This window comes from Simochromis diagramma, unplaced genomic scaffold, assembly GCF_900408965.1.
Source record: "Simochromis diagramma unplaced genomic scaffold, fSimDia1.1 OVJJ01000553.1, whole genome shotgun sequence".
Taxonomy (NCBI): Eukaryota; Metazoa; Chordata; class Actinopteri; order Cichliformes; family Cichlidae; genus Simochromis; species Simochromis diagramma.
Genome location: NW_024387095.1, coordinates 3,198,673 through 3,219,861, shown reverse-complemented (window position 1 = coordinate 3,219,861; position 21,189 = coordinate 3,198,673). Strand labels below are relative to the sequence as shown.

The window sequence follows — 21,189 nt, the reverse complement described above, 5'->3', positions numbered from 1 at the left end:
CGTTTTTCTTAGAGGGAAGTCTTGTGAAGGAATACCAACCGGTCGGTTAAGGATTTACACCAGGATGTGCTTACATTTGCGTGTAAAACAACTACATGTTACAAATGGAGCTAAATCACAACAGAAACAAGCAGCTGGTCATGCTGGTTGAAGGTGACTGCAGTCAGCAGTTTGCCCCTGTTTACTTCATGCCTTGAATGAAAATGACAGTTGTCATAAAGTGTCACATGATGCTGTGATGATCTTAATACATACAGATGGTTGTTGTACCACAATTGAGAAAAAAATTAAAATAAATAAATAAGATAATAATGGATAGGATTTATATAGCGCTTTTCAAGGCACCCAAAGCGCTTTACAATGCCACTATTCATTCACTCTCATATTTACACACTGGTAGAGGCAAGCTACAGTTGTAGCTGCGAGGCTACCATATCGCGCCATCGGCCCCTCTGGCCAACACCAGTAGGCGGTAGGGTAAAGTGTCTTGCACAAGGACACAACGACCAGGACAGAGAGCCCAGGGATCGAACCGGCGAACAGATACACTTCCCAAACCCCTGAGCCACGGTCGCCCCCGTGATAAAGTATATCAGCTGTGTCAAGCCTACTATCAAAAGCAGTCCCAGAAAGAAAGGGCTCATTCCTTTTAGACTATCTTGCAAGAACCTCCCCTTGGGAAGAGGAAGTCCATGGAAGTGGAAGTTCCTGATTACAAGTTCTTTACAGATGCATGGGTATATAAAAACAAAGCTGCAGAACTACTTTTTTTTATTTCAGGGAACTGACCCTTCAAAAGCTATTCAGTAGATTTTAGGAAATGGCTCTTCAATTTTTTTCCCTTCATGTGTTCCTGTAGGGAAGTGTGCATGCTACCAAATCTGACTGGACACTCCATTAGCTCAGAGCAGAAAAGGAGAGGATACTGCTGTGAAAGAGATTGTATAGGACAGAATAGGGTTGTGAGAACTTCATGGTCTTGATATATCAGTGTGTGTGTGTGTGTGTGTGTGTGTGTGTGTGTGTGTGTGTGTGTGTGTGTGTGTGTGTTTGCTGTTCAAGCGTGCAGCGTGTAATCAGCATGGAATCAGTGCACTGAAATATCAAAGCGAAATGTGTGTAGAATGCGTGTGCACTTCATATCAGAGTTTGTTTTCCTTATCACATAATCAGGGTGTCCTAGAACACACAAACATGAGATTGACTTTAATTGGCTGGGTGTGAACTCCTCACCGGAGGGATCTGAAGTAAGCCAAGCCGTCTAATACACACTGTCTGGTTGGGAGTCAGTGAGGGCAGGCTGCCTCTCGGTGGATGACAGCAATTACCATCACTGCAGGCCAGAGAAGACACAACCAATGACAGATGTGTACTGTATATACGCACATTAAAAAAATGCCCAAACTTTCACTCCTTTCCAGTTTCTCCCAGATACAGTTTTGAAGTTTTGTGGAGCTGCTTGGTTCAGAATAATGAACAGAATAATAATAACCAAGTACAAAGTTGACAGCAAAAGGGTCAAACATGTGAGGTTCACCCTACGACAGCAATAGTCTGACACTATTATGGATGTCTGGTAATAAAGTAGATCTTTGAGAGTTTTCATCTGTGTTGACCACTATAACTTACAGCTAATAAAGTAGTTTGAAAAAAGTAGGTTTTCTTATTAGAGTAGATCAGAGGGACAGCTCAGACTGAGAATGTTTAGAGACAAAGTCAGAAAGACGAGGCTGAGATGGTTTAGACATGTGCAGAAGGGGGATGGTGGACATACTGGCCAAAGGATGCTAAACATGGCAGGAGAAAAAGAGGAAGACCATAGAGGAGCTTCAGGGATGCAGTGAAGGAGGACATGGCGAGGCATGGTGTGGCAAAGCAGGATGCTACTGGTAGACTAAGATGGAGGCAGTGATCCATTGCAGCGAGCCCTCGAGGGAGCAGTCGAAAAGAGAAGAAAATATTTTACTACTTCAAGATTAATTACTAAATATCAATTACTGCTGTTAGATAGACAAGTGACCTGTCGAGGGTGTGCTTCCTCCCACCCTGTGATGGCTTGAATAGGCTGGAGCCCACTCCATTCTGTTGCCAAATACTGTTTTACAATAATGAACCGATAAAGTAAACTGCAATAGTAAGTGTGGGCTAACAGCTGGGACAGGAGAAAAGAGCATGAGCAACGTCTGAAGAATCAACAAGGTCCCAACCACTGACAGAGGGAAAGACATTTTTGTTTAACACCAAGTTCAGGAATAACAAACATTAAACAGTTTTTACAATTATGAGTTTAATCGGTTTTCTCAAATGCATTATTGGGTATTAAATTAAGATCAAATCATGATGTATTGGCAGCAAACACGCTTCCCCGAACATCTGCTGCTTTGATTATCAACTGCTTCCTCGTGCCATCTGTTCATGAAGGGACACTGAGTTATAAAAGGCAGGGGAGGGGAAGAAGTTTTCAGACAAGTTAGCAGATCCCTCATCAATTGAATCCACCAGAGATAGTTTATGTACACCTCAAACACGATAAACCTGTGTTTCACCTGCCACGACTACATATTTTTCTTTGCATAAGTAGATTAGGCAGAATAATAAAGAAAAATCACTTCTCAGGAGAACTCGATCTATCCATCCATCGTCAAAAGTGACTAACTGGCGAGCACTCTGAATATGACACTCATGTCTGCGCTTCAGATACAAACACGTAGCCTGTGCTTTTTCAAAAATGAGGCGTGTGTGCTGTGTTTGTGCCTGGTTGGGTTAGATGACAGCGTTGTGAGCATGGTTTAAGAAAAAAAAAGATGCTCCGGCTGCCAGTTTGAAGTTTGTGGGTGGGCACATCTGCTTGATCTAGGGGATTGCGAAGTATTCCTCAGTGAATGAGTCTGCTGGTTTTGCCCTGAGGCTGCAGCTCTCTGGCAGGTGAAATGTGAAAAACACACAAACACTGTCTGGGTTTGTTAAGAGACAGAACAGGGTGATGTACACCTGTAGATCTGAAGGGAGAACAGCAGCAGCACCAGTGGCTTAAAGAACATTTCTCCTCCCCCTGCTGAAACCTTTGCACCTATCCTTAAAGTGCTTCTGCTTGTTGTAAGAGCCAGTGTTTACAGTAATATCACCTGTAACAGCATATTATATATACTGTTCGTCAGTTCTTTTAGGGGCTTATTAGCAATCCCTTGTGCACTCAGCCCTGATATACTGATCTGACACTTGCAGCACCCTACTATACCATTACTTTAGCATCATAACAAGAAATACATTTCAATTTATCAGCCTGACAATCTGGACATGAGACATAATGTTTTATGCTGATAGTAAATATACTTCAAATTTAAAGAAACGTAAAAATAATCTAATCATAGAACTACATGTTTTGCATGAATATCTTCATGCTTAAAGTTTACAGATCAAGTTAGCAACTTAAAGTCGTTTGTGAATAGAAAACAGAGCTAGAGTTATGTATTGCTGCCCACTGCCTAACACTTACGTATATCTGTTATATCTGTATCAGGCTGTGGTTACAATGATCGGGCCTAACATTGTGACCACGTGCCTAATATTGTGTTGGTCCCTCTTTTGCTGCTGGTCTCCAGTAGACCCTTGAAGGTGTGCTGTGGTATCTGGCACCAGGATGTTGCTAACATCACCGTAAAAACTGAATTGAGTAAAAACTCAATATAGCTCCCTAACAGAACCCGAGTAGCAGCTGGTCTCTAGTGAGTTTTCTTTTCCCTTTTTCCAAAAACACATTAGGGAGAACCATTTGGGCGGCTATTAAGGTGACAGCGTTGTTTCTGTTACAAAAACAGACTTTAAAAGCATTCAAGCTTCTTCAATATTTCCTCCACTGATGGACACTCTAATAAGATGGCAATGTGGCTCAAATACTCGAGTGTGTATCTCATTACATTAGCCTCAGCAGTCCCTCGCTCTGACTGCTTCCAGGTTGATCTCTGCAGTCACACATCTATACCTGCAGAACACGGCACAACAGTGCCCATCAGCACAAAATAAGAAACCCAAATGAAACTGTAATGCACAGCGCTTTGAAATACTCTGCAAATATGTCAGGAAGAAAAAACATGATCAGCAAGCTGCTGTATGATATTAAAGTATAATGGCAAACATTTTCTTTGGAAAGAACTGCCTTTATTTCCAGAGTTTGTGTTTGAGGACAGTGTTAGGATTTAGCCAGCAACATGCCACCATGACCAAGACCACTGTAGTAAATGATCACATCTGCCAATTATTTATTTCCAGAGTATTTATCAAGGTTATATAGTAATAATACAGTAATAAATCTTTAGATTATATTAAGAAAGCAAACAAGAGTACTGTATAATGTTAAACAGGGAACAGTAAGGCTTATATTCCCTACAGGCTGCACAGTTTAAACAGTAAGAACCCAAAGTTATAAGATGGCTAATCTAGCTGCCATGACTTTACTGTTAGAAAGTTCCCGGTTAAATCACATAACTCTTAGAAATTGCTCTAAAACTACAACATCTGACAGTCTGTTTCCCATTAATATGACAGTATAATGTGGAGAGCAATGTATCCTTTATTTGCTATCTCCCATAAAACACTGCAGAGAGGCTAGAGATCAGTGGGAGAGGACCCTGTAAACAGAGGAAGATAAAATGCTTCCGAGAGTAGACAGCTGCAAATCTGAATCAAGCACTTTTTTACCACACATACGGTAGCTTGAAAGACATTTAACTGTCTATGACGGTACTACTGCCATCCTCAAATGAATGGTCACTAATCAGGAAAGCAACTAAGCTGGCAATCTAACACAAATCTCACAACTTGCCACATTATGCCTTGAGGGTACAGTAACATTAACTTTTTGAGGACAATGTTACAGGTAATGCTTGAGTCAGACTGCTATCATGCCTTTGAGGTTTGCAGTGCAGATATTTAATGTCTAACACTGCGACCTGCTGCTTCTTTTATGACAAGAGCACAAAAGAAGCAGCAGTTATAAAAGACATGTTGCTGGCATGTGTCAGGTAATGTTTACAGTACAGTACAGATACTATTCTGAACTGCCTCTTTGTCCGAAACGTCAATAAAAGCAACTCAGAAACAGGGACAAAGGTCATTTGATTGTCATTTGGCAACTCAAGTATTTCGGCCCTTTTTCCGATAAATGTAAGCCAATTGATTTTCTAAGTCTCTCTTCATATTTTATTGCTGCAATTTAGCTTACCAAAGTCAATACTGCCAGGAATATGTACCATTTACAAAAATAACCACATTGAACTGTATCTGGGATAAACTGCTGCTAAAATGAATGAAATCCACAGTGTTTTAGTGCATTGCAGTATAACAGTAGTAAAATGTCCAACCTTATAACAAGTGAATGTAAAAAGAACGGCGATGCACAGAATGAAATGTACAAATGGAGAGACTATATTAATGAACTGTAAATGAGGACATGCAGGATTATAGTAAAATACTGCAGAAGGAAAACTGTAAAATTAACAGGGGTTTACTGTCAACCCAGCTGAAAACGTATTCCTGTTAATCTATGTTTTAATATTTTACAGCGTCTTCTGCTCAACTATGCAAAAATGACTATATTTGTTCTTTATATGTGATAAAAGAAAAACAAACAAATGTCAAAATTTGATTTAAAACATTATATCCAAGTGTGTAATGACTCGTGACTACGCAGTGCGGTTCTGAAGAAATACGGGCGGCTGAGAAAAAACAGATGGTCTTTGCATTAGAGAAGTCAAAAACACATCTCCTCTGATAGGACGGAGTCCATTTCTCATGCAAATTGCTGCACCACAAACAGTAAGTAAGCAGGAAGTTTGGCGTCTAAGATTTTGAACATTTTGCTCGCTGTGATTGAAGAAAGGAAAAAAAGAACACTGCATTAGCAGCGTTCTCCATCATCTGTAGCAGCTCATAAAACACGAGTCAGGTCACAACTCTTAAGAAACGAATCATTTTTCGTGGCATTTTCCAACAACGATTAGATGTTTCCTATGTGGTAATCTGAACTCGTGCTTTTAAAAAGGCAAATGTGCTTTTTTATTTTAAAAAAGGATAAAAAATAAACAGTGAGCTTTATTTTGTTGCCAAACTGTGAATATGTTCTTTATTTGAGAGGAACTACTTGCATTAGTACGCACATGTTAAGTATTCTGTATAGAACCCAAGTAGCTCTGTACATGATCAGCAAACAAATACTCAACAGTGCAACAATGTCAACTTCTGATGTGATGTTGGACGTGAGAGGCACACAGCCTAAGTTGTGGTAAGCCAGCAGCTCCAGCTAGAAAGCAGCTAAAAATAGAATAGAATAGACAACAAAATTGTGGACAAAAAGGAATGCACTAAAGAAATATGCGCTCACTAAATCCTCCCAAATGATTTAGTCACACAGCGTCTGCTCATCTGAAAAACCCACATATAAGTGCTTAAAACAGTCCACAGCTTTGATGTGCGTTTTCCTCCCTGCGTTTGAAAAGCTACATATGAATATGTATCATTTAGCTTATGATGTACATTATTCAAACGTAATACCAAGTTTCTCACATGGGGATTTCCCCTCACTAAATGAAGCCTTCTAATTTACTCTCAGATAACATTAGGGTGATGCAAATGCTAGATCTTCCCTGCATTAACATTTACAGACTAATCACTCTTAAATCGAGACGACACGGGTCACTTTTCAAGTAAAATTCTGATACACCGTGATCAATCTTAGATATATAAACTGCTCTACAGGGATATTGATAAGTTAAAGTCAAGAGAAAAACAACTTTGAAAGCATACAAGGACACAGATATCACAGCAGTGTATCAGCTGTCTGGTAAAGAAGTGACCTCTGGGATGCAGGCCTATTATGATTTCATTTTATCTGTGATGGCAAGAACCGAAGTACTGACTGATAATGACTCTGTGCTACTCTGATCTAGTATGACTCAGGGTTTTCAGCAGCTGTTCACAGCAAGTATGAATAACTTCGACTAATTGAACAAACACTCCTTGTTAAGTTTTCTTTCTTAAAAATAATGAGAATCAATAATTTGTTACATACGTATACTTTAAGCTGTTTTTGTCAAATTTATCTTATTGAACGATCTAGATGTCACACACACAACTCACACCACTCATAGCTAACGTGTAGACAATGCAATACGCTTAGGGAAAACCTTGTCTCTTGGCATTTATGTGTGAAAGTTGTTCTTTACTTTCAACTTATGAAGGCAAACATTGTGCGGGCAGTATGTAAAAATTTTCCAACCGGCGATATATTCGCGTATGGGCGGGGCAATGTAATCATGCACGGACTGATTTGGTTTACAACACAGAAGAAGTCCAAACATGGACGAACTAGTTTCCAAAAAAAAAGACTCACCGACAGGTCTGCAGGCTGTTATGACTTGGACCAGACCTCACTGAGTTGAGCAAGCAACTTATGTATCATAGGCTGGAGTGTATATATGTCACCTGGCTGATTGGTATATGTGGTACATAAGTGGTTCAAGATAAACTAGACGAGAAAAAAAAGAATGAAAAAAAGAGAAATATAATTGTCAAAAAATTCTTTCTGGAAATTTCTAAAACAAAAATTGTCCAGTATAAAATCCACCAGGTACAGCTAGCATATTACAAGTCTACCACAACTATGTGCAGTCATTTGAAAGCCATTTGGTTGGAGGTTGATCAAACACGTTCCAGAGACTATTGAACAGGACTTTTGCTTGGAATGCACATCCCTGTCCAATACTAGGGAGCCTCTTAAAGTAGAACAATGCCACAGGTACAGCTTGAGAATCACGACAGCTCTTTGTGAAACTTTGTAATTCCAAAGCAGTAACCAAGTGCTAGAACAGACTGCACCGCAGACTTCATTACAGGGTTGGGCAGAGCTCACGATGAAATACATCATTTGCTGCTCACAGTAATGCTTTTGATGGAGCCTAAAGGACAGTAAAGCCATTTTCACACGCCTTGAATTTTTCTAGGATTTTACCATCCAGAGATGCATGTGAGAACGCATATGCAGTGGACAGTCTCTCATGTGCAACATGAGCGTAATGTCACTTTGTATTAATGTGCCAATAGAACCGTTAACAGTTCAGTGCATTTACCATTAGTGAGAGGGTGTCCTGCATATTCCCCAGGCAGCTCCCTCAGCCAAACAAGTAGTGTTTCCAGTAGTGAGAATATGCTTAAAGTTGTCTATTTCCTGCTGTGTGCAACATTTAAGAAAGGGCAACGATGGATAATCTCTCAACATGATTATCTCCAAATTGCCCAAAGTTCATGTGTGAAAAACTGCCCAGTGGGAGGGGAAATACAGTAGAATATGAAACAAAACAACAACACTGTCACATATATCTAACATATAACAAATAACTACTTACAGAAGCAGTGTCTACTTCATATCAGCATTCTTTTTTGTCATAAAACACGATGACACCTCATATAAAAATATGGCAAGATATTAATCCTCATATGTTAACATCGCCGCTTCTGCTACCGTGTATAGAAGATATATACACTTATTATAAAACATAAATATATGTGAAGAGCAGAAGTGAAGTCCGGCACAGAAAATATCAAATATTTCATGACTGAGACTTCTGTTTGGACTGGCACATCGTAACTAAGTCGAAGAGTAAAGATGAGATGTCGTGAAGATCTGTCACACTCGGCTCAGCAGATGACAGCCACTGATCGATGAGGCTTACCCATCGGACTTGGCTTCAAGCCCCCACCCTGTGCAGCCTCCTCCTGCCGTGGGGGTGGGGGGGAACTTTGTGACTGTAATATTAAAAACCGTACGCAAGGTTTAGATGGTTGGGACAGGGTGAGGCATCTCTAACCAAACAAAATCTCTGAGAATTCCTAAGCTCAGAGACGCTTACACAAACAGCAGGGCAAAATCCATCTTTCTGACAGAATCATTTCCAAAGCCCAAACCCCCAACTGGGCTCCTGGATGCACTTCTGAGCCGGGCCCGCCTGGGAGAGTGTGTGTCAATTTGTGCGCGTGTGCGTGCGTGCGTCTGAAGGGTAAAGAGAGAGGGAGCAGTGGGATAAAGAATGAGTCATTCAGTGCAGAATAAGAAGTGCGGCACTACCTGTCTTCAACTTTATTTCGACTTCTCTCTCTAGAACAAGGGTTTTTTTCTACCTTAGTCAGGCAGGCTTTCATCGTTTGAGCAAACTTCAACGTCTCTGCTTGTCTGTGTAAGTCTAAGACAAAGAGATTAATGGTGAAGTCATCTTAAAGCGTTCCTATCATTTCTCTACAAATCTGTCTGAACCACTTAATTCTCACAAGCTGCGTCTCAGCACTGAGTGACTGTTTGTGTCTAACAGGTCCGCTCAGACAAGACTGTGGTAAGAGTTCAAATCAAAGGCTTATAGCCCTTTGGCAAATGACTGAATGAACTCAATCTCAAGTCCCGTGGGGTCAAATGTACCACAGACATGTCAAGTTAGGCCCAACTTTCTCTCACACATATTCTCTTGTGGTGAGATCTTCCCAGCCGTTCTGTCTCCCCCAATAACATCTGCACAAACCTCGTCGCGTTCTGCATCCTTAATTCTGATCTTACAACGTAACCGTGGTTTCTAATCCCTCAGAACTCTGATATTCACACTTTAATATTATTCGATTTTTTTTTTCAACATGACGTTTTCCTCTGCTTAGCCCTTTTAGGTCACCAAGAGATAATGCTAACCAGGGAACAATATCCTCATTCTAGGAGACTGTATCGTTTTTTTGAATTTGACATTTTCATAAATGAAAAGCAAGATCTCCTGATACAGAGAATAAGAGTTGAGAGTGAACAAATTTGCACAATAGAAGACAAGATAAAAAGAAAAAAAGATCATAACAGGGCTGACAGCATGACCTGGTACCTACACTCTGCTTTATCAGACATTCTGGCAGAGTGGAACAGTTTTGACCATTAAACTTACATCGGATTTGTACATTTGAGTTAAATCCTCTTTGTTTTCTCGCTTGTCGCTGACAGGTTTTTTACATGTTAACAATGCCACAAAAATTTGTCATGATAACATTAAGAAAACTGGCTGATTTAGAGCAGTAGCACGCCATTATTTTGGATATCCCCAAAATAAACACGGCCCAGAGAGATATCCAGTTTTTAAACCTGATATGATCTCACTGCCAGAGCGGGAAGCACATTAAACATATTTGCTCACCTTTGGGAAAACCATCCATCCATGCAGATCAACATAGCCTTTTTGTCCAACTTCACTCCCCAACTAAAACATGCCTGAAGGTTTAAACACTGATAATAAAATGTGCTATCAAGATACTTTTTATCTACATTCTTTCTCTGCTCAGTAACCTCAGACTTATAATGTAACCCAGTATTTTTATTCTGAGGCCTTACAGTTTAGCATTCTGACCATCTTGTTTTTCTGGAGCCAGAAGCTTATTTTGGCAGGAGGTGCTGAGTTATCAGCTATCGCTAGCAAGCTGGGTTGCTGTGCCCATAAAACAGACACAAAGATCTGCTAATTAGTTTCAAGTAACACGCTGGAGATTTCAACCATGCAAATCTCAAGTCAGTGCTTCCTAGATTCCATCATTATGTGGACTTTGCAACGAGAGGGGAAAACACGCTGGATCTTGTTTACACAAACATCCCCGGCGCATATCGGGCAGAGCCCCGCCCCCACCTCGGCTACTCAGATCACATCTCTGTTATGCTAATTCCAGCATACAGACCACTCGTCAGGCGATCAAAACCGGTTCTGAAGCAGGTGAAAACCTGGCCAGCAGGAGCCATCTCTGCTCTTCAGGACTGTTTCGAGAGCACTGACTGGAACATGTTTAGGGAGGCTGCAACTTACGGCGACTTCACTGACTTGGAGGAGTACACGTCATCAGTGTCCAGCTACATCAACAAGTGCACCGATGACATCACTGTCTCCAAGACCATCATCTCACGACCCAACCAGAAACCGTGGATTACTGCGGAAGTGCGTGCACTTCTGAGGACCCGAGACTCTGCCTTCAAAGCGGGAGATAAGGTGGCGCTTAGAAGAGCTAGGGCCGAACTTTCTCGGGCCATCAGAGAGGCGAAGCGCGCACACGCCCAGAGAATCCACAACCACTTCGAGGACAGCGGCGACACACGGCGCATGTGGCAGGGCTTACAAGCCATCACTAACTACAGGATGACATCACCTGCCTGTGACAGTGACGGCTACCTCCCAGATGCGCTGAACAACTTCTACGCTCGGTTCGACAGGCAGAACGACGTGGCGGCGAGGAAGACCACCCCTCCTCCGAACGACCAGGTCCTGTGTCTCACTACAGCTGAGGTGAGGAAAACTCTACGCAGAGTCAACCCACGTAAAGCTGCTGGACCAGACAACATCCCAGGCAGAGTGCTCAGAGAATGTGCTGAACAGCTGGCAGATGTTCTCACCGACATCTTCAACATCTCTCTGAGCAGTGCCGTCGTTCCCACATGCTTCAAGGCCACCACCATCGTCCCCGTGCCCAAGAAGTCTTCTGTGTCCTGTCTCAACGACTACCGTCCTGTTGCACTTACACCCACCATCATGAAGTGCTTCGAGCGGCTCGTCATGAGACACATCAAGACCCTGCTGCCCCCCTCACTGGACCCACTGCAATTTGCATACCGCCATAACCGCTCAACGGACGACGCCATCTCCACTGCACTCCATCTTGCCCTGACACACTTGGACAAGAAGGACTCACACGTTTGAATGCTGTACATAGATTTCAGCTCAGCATTCAACACGATCATCCCCCAACAACTGATCGGAAAGCTGAGCCTGTTGGGCCTGAACACCTCCCTCTGCAACTGGATCCTGAACTTTCTGACCGGAAGGCCTCAGTCAGTACGGATCGGGAACTGCACCTCCAGCACCACCACACTGAGCACTGGGGCCCCACAAGGCTGTGTGCTCAGTCCTCTGCTGTTCACACTGCTGACTCATGACTGTGTAGCAACACACAGTTCAAATCACATCATTAAGTTCGCTGATGACACGACTGTGGTGGGTCTCATTAGCAAGAACGACGAGTCAGCGTACAGAGAGGAAGTGCAGAGGACTAACGGACTGGTGTAAAGACAACAACCTGTCTCTGAATGTTGACAAGACAAAAGAGATGGTTGTTGACTTTAGGAGGACACGAGGCGACCACTCACCGCTGAGCATCAACGGCTCCTCTGTGGAGATCGTCGACAGCACCAAATTCCTGGGCGTCCACCTGGAGAAGAACCTCGGCTGGTCCCTCAACACCAGCTCCCTGCACAAGAAAGCCCAACAGCGTCTCTTCTTTCTGAGAAGACTGAGAAAGGCCCAGCTTCCACCACCGATCCTGACCACCTTCTATAGAGGAACTATCGAGAGCATCCTGAGCGGCTGCATCACTGTCTGGTTTGGGAACTGTGCCATATCGGACCGCAAGACCCTACAGCGGATAGTGGGAACAGCAGAGAAGATCATCGGGGTCTCTCTCCCCTCTATTGAGGACACGCTGTACACCACACGCTGCATTCGCAAAGCCACCAGCATTGTGGCTGATCGGACACATCCCTCTCACACACTCTTCACACTCCTGCCATCTGGAAAAAGGTACCGAAGCATTCGGGCACACACATCCAGACTGTGCAACAGCTTTTTTCCACAAGCCATCCGTCTCCTCAGCAAAAAGGGACTGGACTGATAAACACACACACGCACGCGCACACACACACACACACACACACACAAACATTATCACTCAGCTTAACTCAACTACCTCAAAACATTGAGACTGGACTGACTAATCAACACAAGCGCAAACACACTGACCTACACCACCAATCTATCGTACACACCAACCTGTAAATGCTCTTTTGCACAATATTATTACTGGACTTTTTGCACTAACTTCTTTACTTCCTAATTTCTGCTGCTACACTAAGGAATGTTTACTGTTCCTCCACTACCTCAACTCATCATCACAAAACCTTATTATTATGTTACGTTGTGTTTTTTTGTCACACTGTCACTTTGCTGCTCTTGTTTGCACATTTGCACGTGCACTTTGTTGTCTGCTGTCTGTTAACAAAAAAAAAAAAAGTCTTCCTTAGATAGTTAGATAGTTATTTTTTTCATGTTAGGTCAGTCTGTCTTGTCTCTGCTAGCCAACTAACTAGGCCTCTTAGCTAGTTTAGTGTTTTCTGTTAATTTATGTTGTAAATTTATGTTGCATGTAGCACCTTGGTCCTGGAGGAACGTTGTTTCGCTTCACTGTGTACTAACTGTATATGGTTGAAGTGACAATAAAGCCAACTTGACTTAACTTGACTTAACAAAATACTATAACTGTCAGGGAGCTGAGGTCTTGCAGATAGTTTAGTGTTAGGTACATGCCTAATTACAAGTCTTAAAAAACATTTGAATGAATAGAGCTTGTAAAATAAATTACATGCATCGTATATAGATCAGGCACAACACTATGACAACTGACAGAAGTGAATAACATAACGTAAAGAACTGTACCCAAGTTGGACAAAGGCCGAAATTGTGATTGCTACACGACTGGGTCAGAGCATCTCCAAAACTCCAAAGCTCTTGTTGGGTTTTTCCAGTCTGCAGCGGGAAGCAAAGGCTCGCTTGTGTGGACAGACGAGCTCATGGAGCTCAAACTGCCAAAATCGTTGGTGCTAGTGCTGATAGAAAGGCATCAGAATACACACTGCATCACAGTTTGATGCGTATGGTGCTGCATAGTCGCAGATCAGAAAGGGTGCCAATGCAGACTCCTATGCACCGCCAAAAGCAATGGAGCAATGGAAGAATCATGATGAATCACGTTTTCTTTTAACTCATGTGGATGCCCAGGTGGGTTACTTATCTGGGAAACACCTGGCATCGGGATACACCATGGGAAGAAAGTAAGCCGGTGGAGGAAGTATGATCCTTTGGGCAACACTCTGCTGGGAAACCTTGGGTCCTTGTTAAAGTTACTGTGACAAGTACCACCTACCTAAGCATTGTTGCAGACCATGTACAGCTTTTTGTTGAAATGGTAATCCCTAATAGCAAAAATGGTCCAGAAATGGTTTGAGGAGAACAAACCAGTTTAAAGTGTTGAGTTGGCCTCCAATTTCCCCAGGTTTCAATCCAACTGTGCATCTGTGTGATGTGCTGGACAAACAAGTCCGATCCATGGAAACTCCACCTCAAACTTAAAGGACTTAAAGGATTGGTTGCTAACATCTTGGTCCAGATACCACAGCACACCATCAGGACTCTAGTGAAGTCTGTGCCTCAATGGATTGGAAGGACCAACACAATATTATGCAGTTGGTCATAATGTTACGCCTAATCGGTATACGCACACATAACACATGCCGTTATGATAAAAGGAATCCATCCATAAAGAGAAACCTTTTTTTTCATTACACTAGATGTTTAATACTCTTTAGTTGCCAATTTTAACGTGGGAGTCTATGGTGATGGCTCGCTTTTAGAGCCAGCCACAAGTGGCTACTCAGAGTTCTTGACACATAACTGTCGGCATAATTTTCCATCCCTGGAGGTTGTTGTTTGACTCACACTCATCCAGAACAAAACCCACTAATTGGAAGGTTGACAGTTCAACCCCTGGTTCACCCAGTCTGCATATTGATACTCTCAACACCGCGCATGTAACCAACAAGAGTATCGAATAAAGTGCTATATGATGCATATGAATAACACTTGAAAGTCTCACACTATTACAAACCTCTACTAGACTAGAAGACCCAAATGCCTCGAAGCCGAGTCTGCTTGATGTTCTGAATTTACATAAAAATGTCTGTTCTGAGGAAAAACAGCAACACAGGAAAGACACAGATCCCAAGTATTCCACACAACACCAACACCACTGGCAGTAGATAAGGTTACTTTAGGTCACGCTGCCACTGGGATACAACTCAGGCTGTTTTAAGATGTCAATTAAACCTCATGCTGTGATTATGATAGAATTGCAGCGCTGCAAACAAAACTGCAGAAAAACACAGTATGGTTACAGGGGATAAAGAGCTGACTGACGGTTCAGGTTTAATTAGATACCCCCATTAAAAGAGAAAGAGATCCGAAATAAACATGACAGCAGAAGTGAGACTTGGGCACATTAGAACTTAAAATTTATTAGATTTTTAAAAACAGTGTTGAGGATTGGTTTGATTACCATTTCTTCTGATATCATGTTTAGCATTTTTTTTTCTGAAATTTTGGTGGTGCTGTGCTGTTCGGGAGTCGGTGGAAGTTATCGCCAGACTTACCAGTGCCTTCTTTCTCCAAAATGTCAACGCTTGCACTGACAGAGACAAAGGATTCTCATTTCCGGAGCCACCACAGCGTACTTAATCAAGTTTGGATTAAAATTCATTTGGGAAAAGGCTCAATGAGCCATAAGGACTGACTTATTAGAATAAGTATTAAAAAGCATCTAAATTAGCATTTAAAGATGAGCTAAAGAAATGTAATGTTATGACAAAAAAATAAATAAATCTTAAGGCCAGCTTACCTGTAAATGGGATCCTGCATCACCATCATTTTGCTCTCGTCCCATGTCCACTCCTTCTTCTGTGTAAACAAAACGAAACCATTCAGTTACACCAAATGTAAAAAATTGGATACATAAGACGAATGAAATAAGAAACATTCCTTGCTTGGACAGTTTGAACATAAATTAGCTGAAACTCAAAGACAGACAGATGATATTCCGTGAGCACAGATATCATTTTGAGCCTTTCACATACATTTTTTACTTGCTCCTTTTGTCTGTTTGATTAAATCTACCTTTCACCTTAATGTCACAATCAAAATGTCACCACAGACGCACACAGGAATCATTCTTGTTGATTTCTGTCTCCACAGAGCCCTTTGTTGACCGAGTCATTCAATCACTTCAATCTGCGCTCTTTGAATGCCTCCTTCGCACTCAGAGATGTAAATAGATTGCTGACCGTCACACTTGACATTTCAGCTTTCGGGACAGGGAGCCAAACTCGACAAGAAAACATTCATCCATCGACTGGCCTTTAATTGCATCCCGCCAGTACACTTGACCAAGGGCCTTTTGAGGGCAGCCAGGTACAGAAAAATAAATATCCATATTTTGTGCTCACTTTTGGTTTGTTGTCAGAAATTAAATATAGTTTGAATCCCTTCATTTTTCAGAATTCTTTTTAAAACTTTATCATGTTGCGTTTTTATGTGAGTTTGTGCCTGACTTGACAGCTAACTGCTATTTGAATGAAGGTGGAACTGTCCTGTTAGCATATGTAAAGTAGAGATGACAACCTAAGCCGAAAGGATAATACAAAGTTCCAAAAACAAAAAAAGAAAAGCAAAAACTGACTGCCGGCTTGCCAAACTAAATAGTTACAAAACAAGCAGGTACTAATTTATTAACACAGATGCAGCCCGTTCATTCTGATGAATGCCCTTGGTAATTTACCAATAGCAGTGGAAATTAGTAAGTCAAACACAAGCAAACTTAATGTGGGCATGGATAATCTAACAACTAAACAACACAGCAAAAGACTTTTGCATATTTCAAGTGGAGGGTGGTGCTGAAGCAAACCACACAGAGTTCAGTGGAACCATGGAATGACACTGTCTAAAGACAAAGGTGGGATGTCGCATCACTTCTTGATGACAGAGCTCCCGGGGTGGACGAGATTCGCCCTGAGTTCCTTAAGGTTCTGGATGCTACATAGCTGTTTTGGTTGCCACATCTCTACAACGTGGCATGGAAATCTGTGGCAGCGCCTCTGGTTTGGTATGCTGGAGTGGTAGTTCTGATCTTTAAGAAGGACAACCAGAGGGAGTGTTTCAGCTACAGGGGGATCACACTAATAAGCCTCCCTGGGAAGGTCCAAGTCAGGATACTGGAGAGGAGAGACATTCAGTTAGTTAAACCTCAGTCTCAGGAGGAAAAATTAGGGTTTTTTTGTCCTCGTTGCAGAATACTGGACCAGGTCTTTATCTTCTCGAGGATATTTGAGGGTACATGGGAGTTTGAGGAACTATTCTCTATTTGCTTTTTGGACTTGGAGAAGGCATTTTACTAATTTTCTTTGTAAATTTGGGTACGACTATGGAGAATCTTACTCTGTTATTGCTACGAGAGCTATTCAGTCTCTGCACAACTGAATTTCGAGGACCATCTAAGTTCCAGAAGTTGGTGTCAAAATCTCATTTCTGCTTTTTAAAGATGCTCAAGTTCTATTGGCTTCAAAATTCAGACACTGTACCGCTCTATTGTGGTGAACTGAGAGATGAGTGTGAATGTGCAGCTGCTGATCTACATCCCTACCCTCATCTATGTTCACAAGCCCTGGGCAGAAATCAGACTGTGGACACAAGTGGGAGAAATGAGTTTCTTCTGAAGGGCGGCTGGGCTCCCCCTTACTGTTGAGATGCGAAGTTTAGTCATTCAGATGGAACTCCACATTGAAAGGAGCCAGTCGAGGTGTTTCAAGCATCGCCTACTCGGAAGAGGTCCTGGGGCAGATCCAGGGAAAGCTATAGAGATTATATCTCTTAGTTGGCCTGGGAAAGTCTCAAAGTTCCCTCGGATGAACTGGGAGAGGGTGGTCTGGTGTATTGACCCACGGCGGGAAAGCGGCATTAAATAGATGGATGTGTGGAGATTTTCACCAGTTAGCCCAGGGGTCGGCAACCTGCGGCTCCGGAGCCGCATGTGGCTCTTTAGTCCTTATACTGCGGCTCCGCGTGGTTTGGGAAAATAAATTACAAGTATTTAGCTGAAGTGTATATTTTGTATTAGTTCTTTTGAAACTCGTAATTCTAAATTGGAGAAACGCCGTGCATTTACCGAGACTTTCAACCCCAGGTAGGCCAATTATGGATCTTCGGATCCACATTATGTCAGCAGCTCCAAACAAACACTGCTCACGCCTCACAGATGACAGCTTTCAGTCCTGCGCAAAGATGAAAGTGACTTCACTGTGCGCAGAGGTTCAGGAGCAGAAGTTCCATTGTAAACATATCACGGCAGACCTGACGATGTTTCCATGAACATGCTTTTCAGCATCTCTTTATTGACCACTTTTCACACACGGTTGCTGTACGCATACAGCCGGCCGTAGCTTTTCAGCTCACAGCCCGACAACACAACAGCAAAGAGAGCACAGACTTTAAGGCGACGAGGCGTGATTGCGGGTGCTGCTCAGGTGCGTCCGCCTCCCATGCAACGGTGCTGCAGACCAAGCCCCGACACACACATTTACCATGTAAAATAAATATAAATAAATAAATAAATAAATATTTATGCAGAATTTTGCAAATATTTATTTTTCAATTTTTTAGTAGCATAGTGCTTTTTTCCAATTATTTTTTAAAAGTTAGGTCAAAGCTCCAAAAGTCCAAAGGCGATATAAGGGTAGCAGTACACAACAGTTTTTCTTTGCTACATGGATCATTTTAGTTCAGCTGGGTGTCTTTCCGTTTTGTTATATTTCTTTAAGAGTTCAAAATGTGTTCATTACATAAATAAAATGTAATTTTCTCTGTAGCACTTCATGGATTTCATAAGCAACACACTTTAGTTGTTCACACAAAGCATAAAGGTAAAAAACAATATATACAGTGTTATCATCATTTTAGATGTCAAAAAGTGTTTGCGGCTCCCAGTGTTTTCTTTTGCATGGAAACCGGGTCCAAATGGCTCTTTGGGTGTTAAAGGTTGCTGACCCCTGAGTTAGCCTGTAAATGAAGTTATTGTTCCATTTGCATAAATGTGCACATCACTTTTGTTTTCTGCATGTGTATGTAGCTGCAGGTATTTTTTAGTATGGCCATGTGTAATGAATGGCATGTGTATATGACTCATGGCCATCAGTGGATAACAAACTATTTCAGCAAAAACCTCAATATTCATTACATTCAGTACACATTACGCAGAGACTTTGATCTCTACCTTATTGTTTATGTGCAGATTCTCTGCTTACAATTGTGACCTAAAACCTAAAACACTTAACATTTCTGTTAAATGTCAAAAATAACTTTGTAGCCATTAATACATCAATCGCTTGTGTTTTGTGTTATTCTTTCTCACCTGTCGATGTGACACTTTCTGTTCTGTTAACGTAAAATGCCAGCTTTAAGGTCCAGAAACATGCAGGGCTCTGCTTTAAACATGCAAGATTTGGCCTCAGCAAAAATCTACAGGACAGAGTCAAACTTTGGGCACCACTTTGAGCAGTCTACATGCACTGATTTCATGCTTTTAATAACATCTCCCTTGGGCTTCCAAATAAATTATTCCTCCTAGTGGCAACTATCACATTCACATCAGGGATGTGCTTTTTTTGTGCTGTCATTTTCAGCACAATTTGTAGTAAATTGTCAGGCTCAAATCTAAGCGCAGTTTTATGGTTTAATTAAGTACTCAAAGTACCTCAAAAGAAATACATATGCAGTAGGCAAGCTGAAAAAATAAATGTCCCAAAGCCAATGTGCCTGTTCAGTACTCCTGACAGAACGATTCTACGCTGCTTAAAAGTATCTGGTGATGTCTGCGGACTCAATACTTCCAAAAAATATAAATCTGTCGACTTCATGTGCATCTGGTCACCGGAAATGAGAGTCTATATTATAGAAAATATACAGTATTTCCTAAACAGTTCTTCAAATACTGATGTAAAGCTTCAGTTACAGCTGAGATTTTCCACTTTGATATTTTTTATTGAACTGAATTTGCTGAAGCACAAAGCATGAAGGACATTAGCCTTAACCCTATGAATACTTACAGTATGCATCATCCACTCACACTGCTGTCCACAACAAAGCTATAGAGCAAATATGCAGATGTTTTCAGGTGGCCATGTACTAACAAAGCTAGACTTTTAAACTAGTCCGATTAAAGGCCAACTCCTTTTAGGGCCATTCAGACATTAATGTAAATCTGACATATATACAAATATGGCCTTTGTAAGTCAACAGAGTTTCACCTGATATAAGCTGAGTGAGTCCTACATAAAGTAGGTACAGTCTTTCAGGTGAAGCTTAACTATAAAGTTTTTTCAGACTACAGCAGCAAAATCAGTGTGCCAAAAATGATGCTCCAAAAAGCTTAAAGGAATTTGACAGTTTTCATCAGAATTTGGAGGAAACCATCTTGCAAGTTGGTTTTATATGGAACATTCATCCCTGCATCATTTGCTCATTCTTCCCAATACGAAGGAACTAAGGAAATGTGTGGTCTGTGCAGATGGTGGACCATCAGCTGAGGAAATCTTGCCATTTTCACAGCCAGCAAGTTGCCAACAGGCAATCAGATTTTGGAGCTGCCTCATCTCCTTACAAAGACACAGACTGTCCCTTTAAATACAAGACTTCGATTGCTTTTCAGGCTTGCACAGAGTGTTTAAAATAAACTGTATATGAAAGAGAAGTGAAACATAGAGGAAGAAACTTGGACTGGCTTTTTAGCCGTCAGATAATTCTATCAAAATGCTCCAGAGGGCACCAATAACACAAGCACATCTGAGAGGTCCAGGACACGAGGCATAGGAGTCAGATGGGCTGAAGCTCCCTGTTGGCACACTGATCAGCCAAAGCAGACACAGCCCTAACCTTAAGCTGTATGGGGGAATGTATTACAAAGCGAAATTAATGAGTTAGCAAGCTATGCTGACCTTAAAGCCAAATTTTTCTGTGTCACAAAAGTGACTCTCTTTTTACCTACCGGTAGCTAAATCACCATGGTAACTGATACTCAACCTGGTCAGGACCAGGTTGTGTTCAAAGTCAGCTCAGTTTGCCCATACCTTACTGTTGTCACATATGAAGCCCAGCTCTACAGACTATGCATCACACGCTCACTGGAATCCTCAGTATGTAATATTGGAACACAGGATCTCTATTCAAACCATAGAATTACTTTACTTTGCTCAAGCATCAAACTCAAGCAGCTTTCACATCTCCTTTATAACCTATGGGGCTTTAATGTTTAGTTTCTAATGAGACCCAATCACATAAACACTAGCACTGAGTTCTAAATATCATAAGTCATAAAATATTTAACTTGAAGTATTTTACATGGATTTTTTTTTATTCTGTGCACTAAATACCAAGTTTACAGTTGTTGTCTTTTACAGCTTTAATATCTTGTCTTATTTGTAACAGC

The 21,189-nt window shown here is 41.6% G+C and overlaps 1 protein-coding gene and 1 long non-coding RNA gene across 5 annotated transcripts in view; both read right to left on the bottom strand.

Moving 5' to 3' along the window:
• Positions 1 to 21,189, bottom strand: part of LOC120742865 (carboxyl-terminal PDZ ligand of neuronal nitric oxide synthase protein-like) — a 228,495-nt gene that overhangs the window by 127,140 nt on the left and 80,166 nt on the right. For all 4 annotated transcript variants that reach the window (XM_040046334.1, XM_040046333.1, XM_040046335.1 and 1 more), the window contains exon 4: positions 15,556 to 15,614. In XM_040046334.1, coding sequence (XP_039902268.1) covers positions 15,556 to 15,614 — 59 coding nt within the window. The remainder of the gene's footprint in view (positions 1 to 15,555; positions 15,615 to 21,189) is intronic.
• LOC120742866 lies at positions 2,417 to 15,549 on the bottom strand. The gene is made up of 2 exons (XR_005697981.1): positions 13,348 to 15,549; positions 2,417 to 10,551 (listed from the first exon to the last, which is right to left on the bottom strand). It is a non-coding gene; the product is annotated as an uncharacterized LOC120742866 (long non-coding RNA).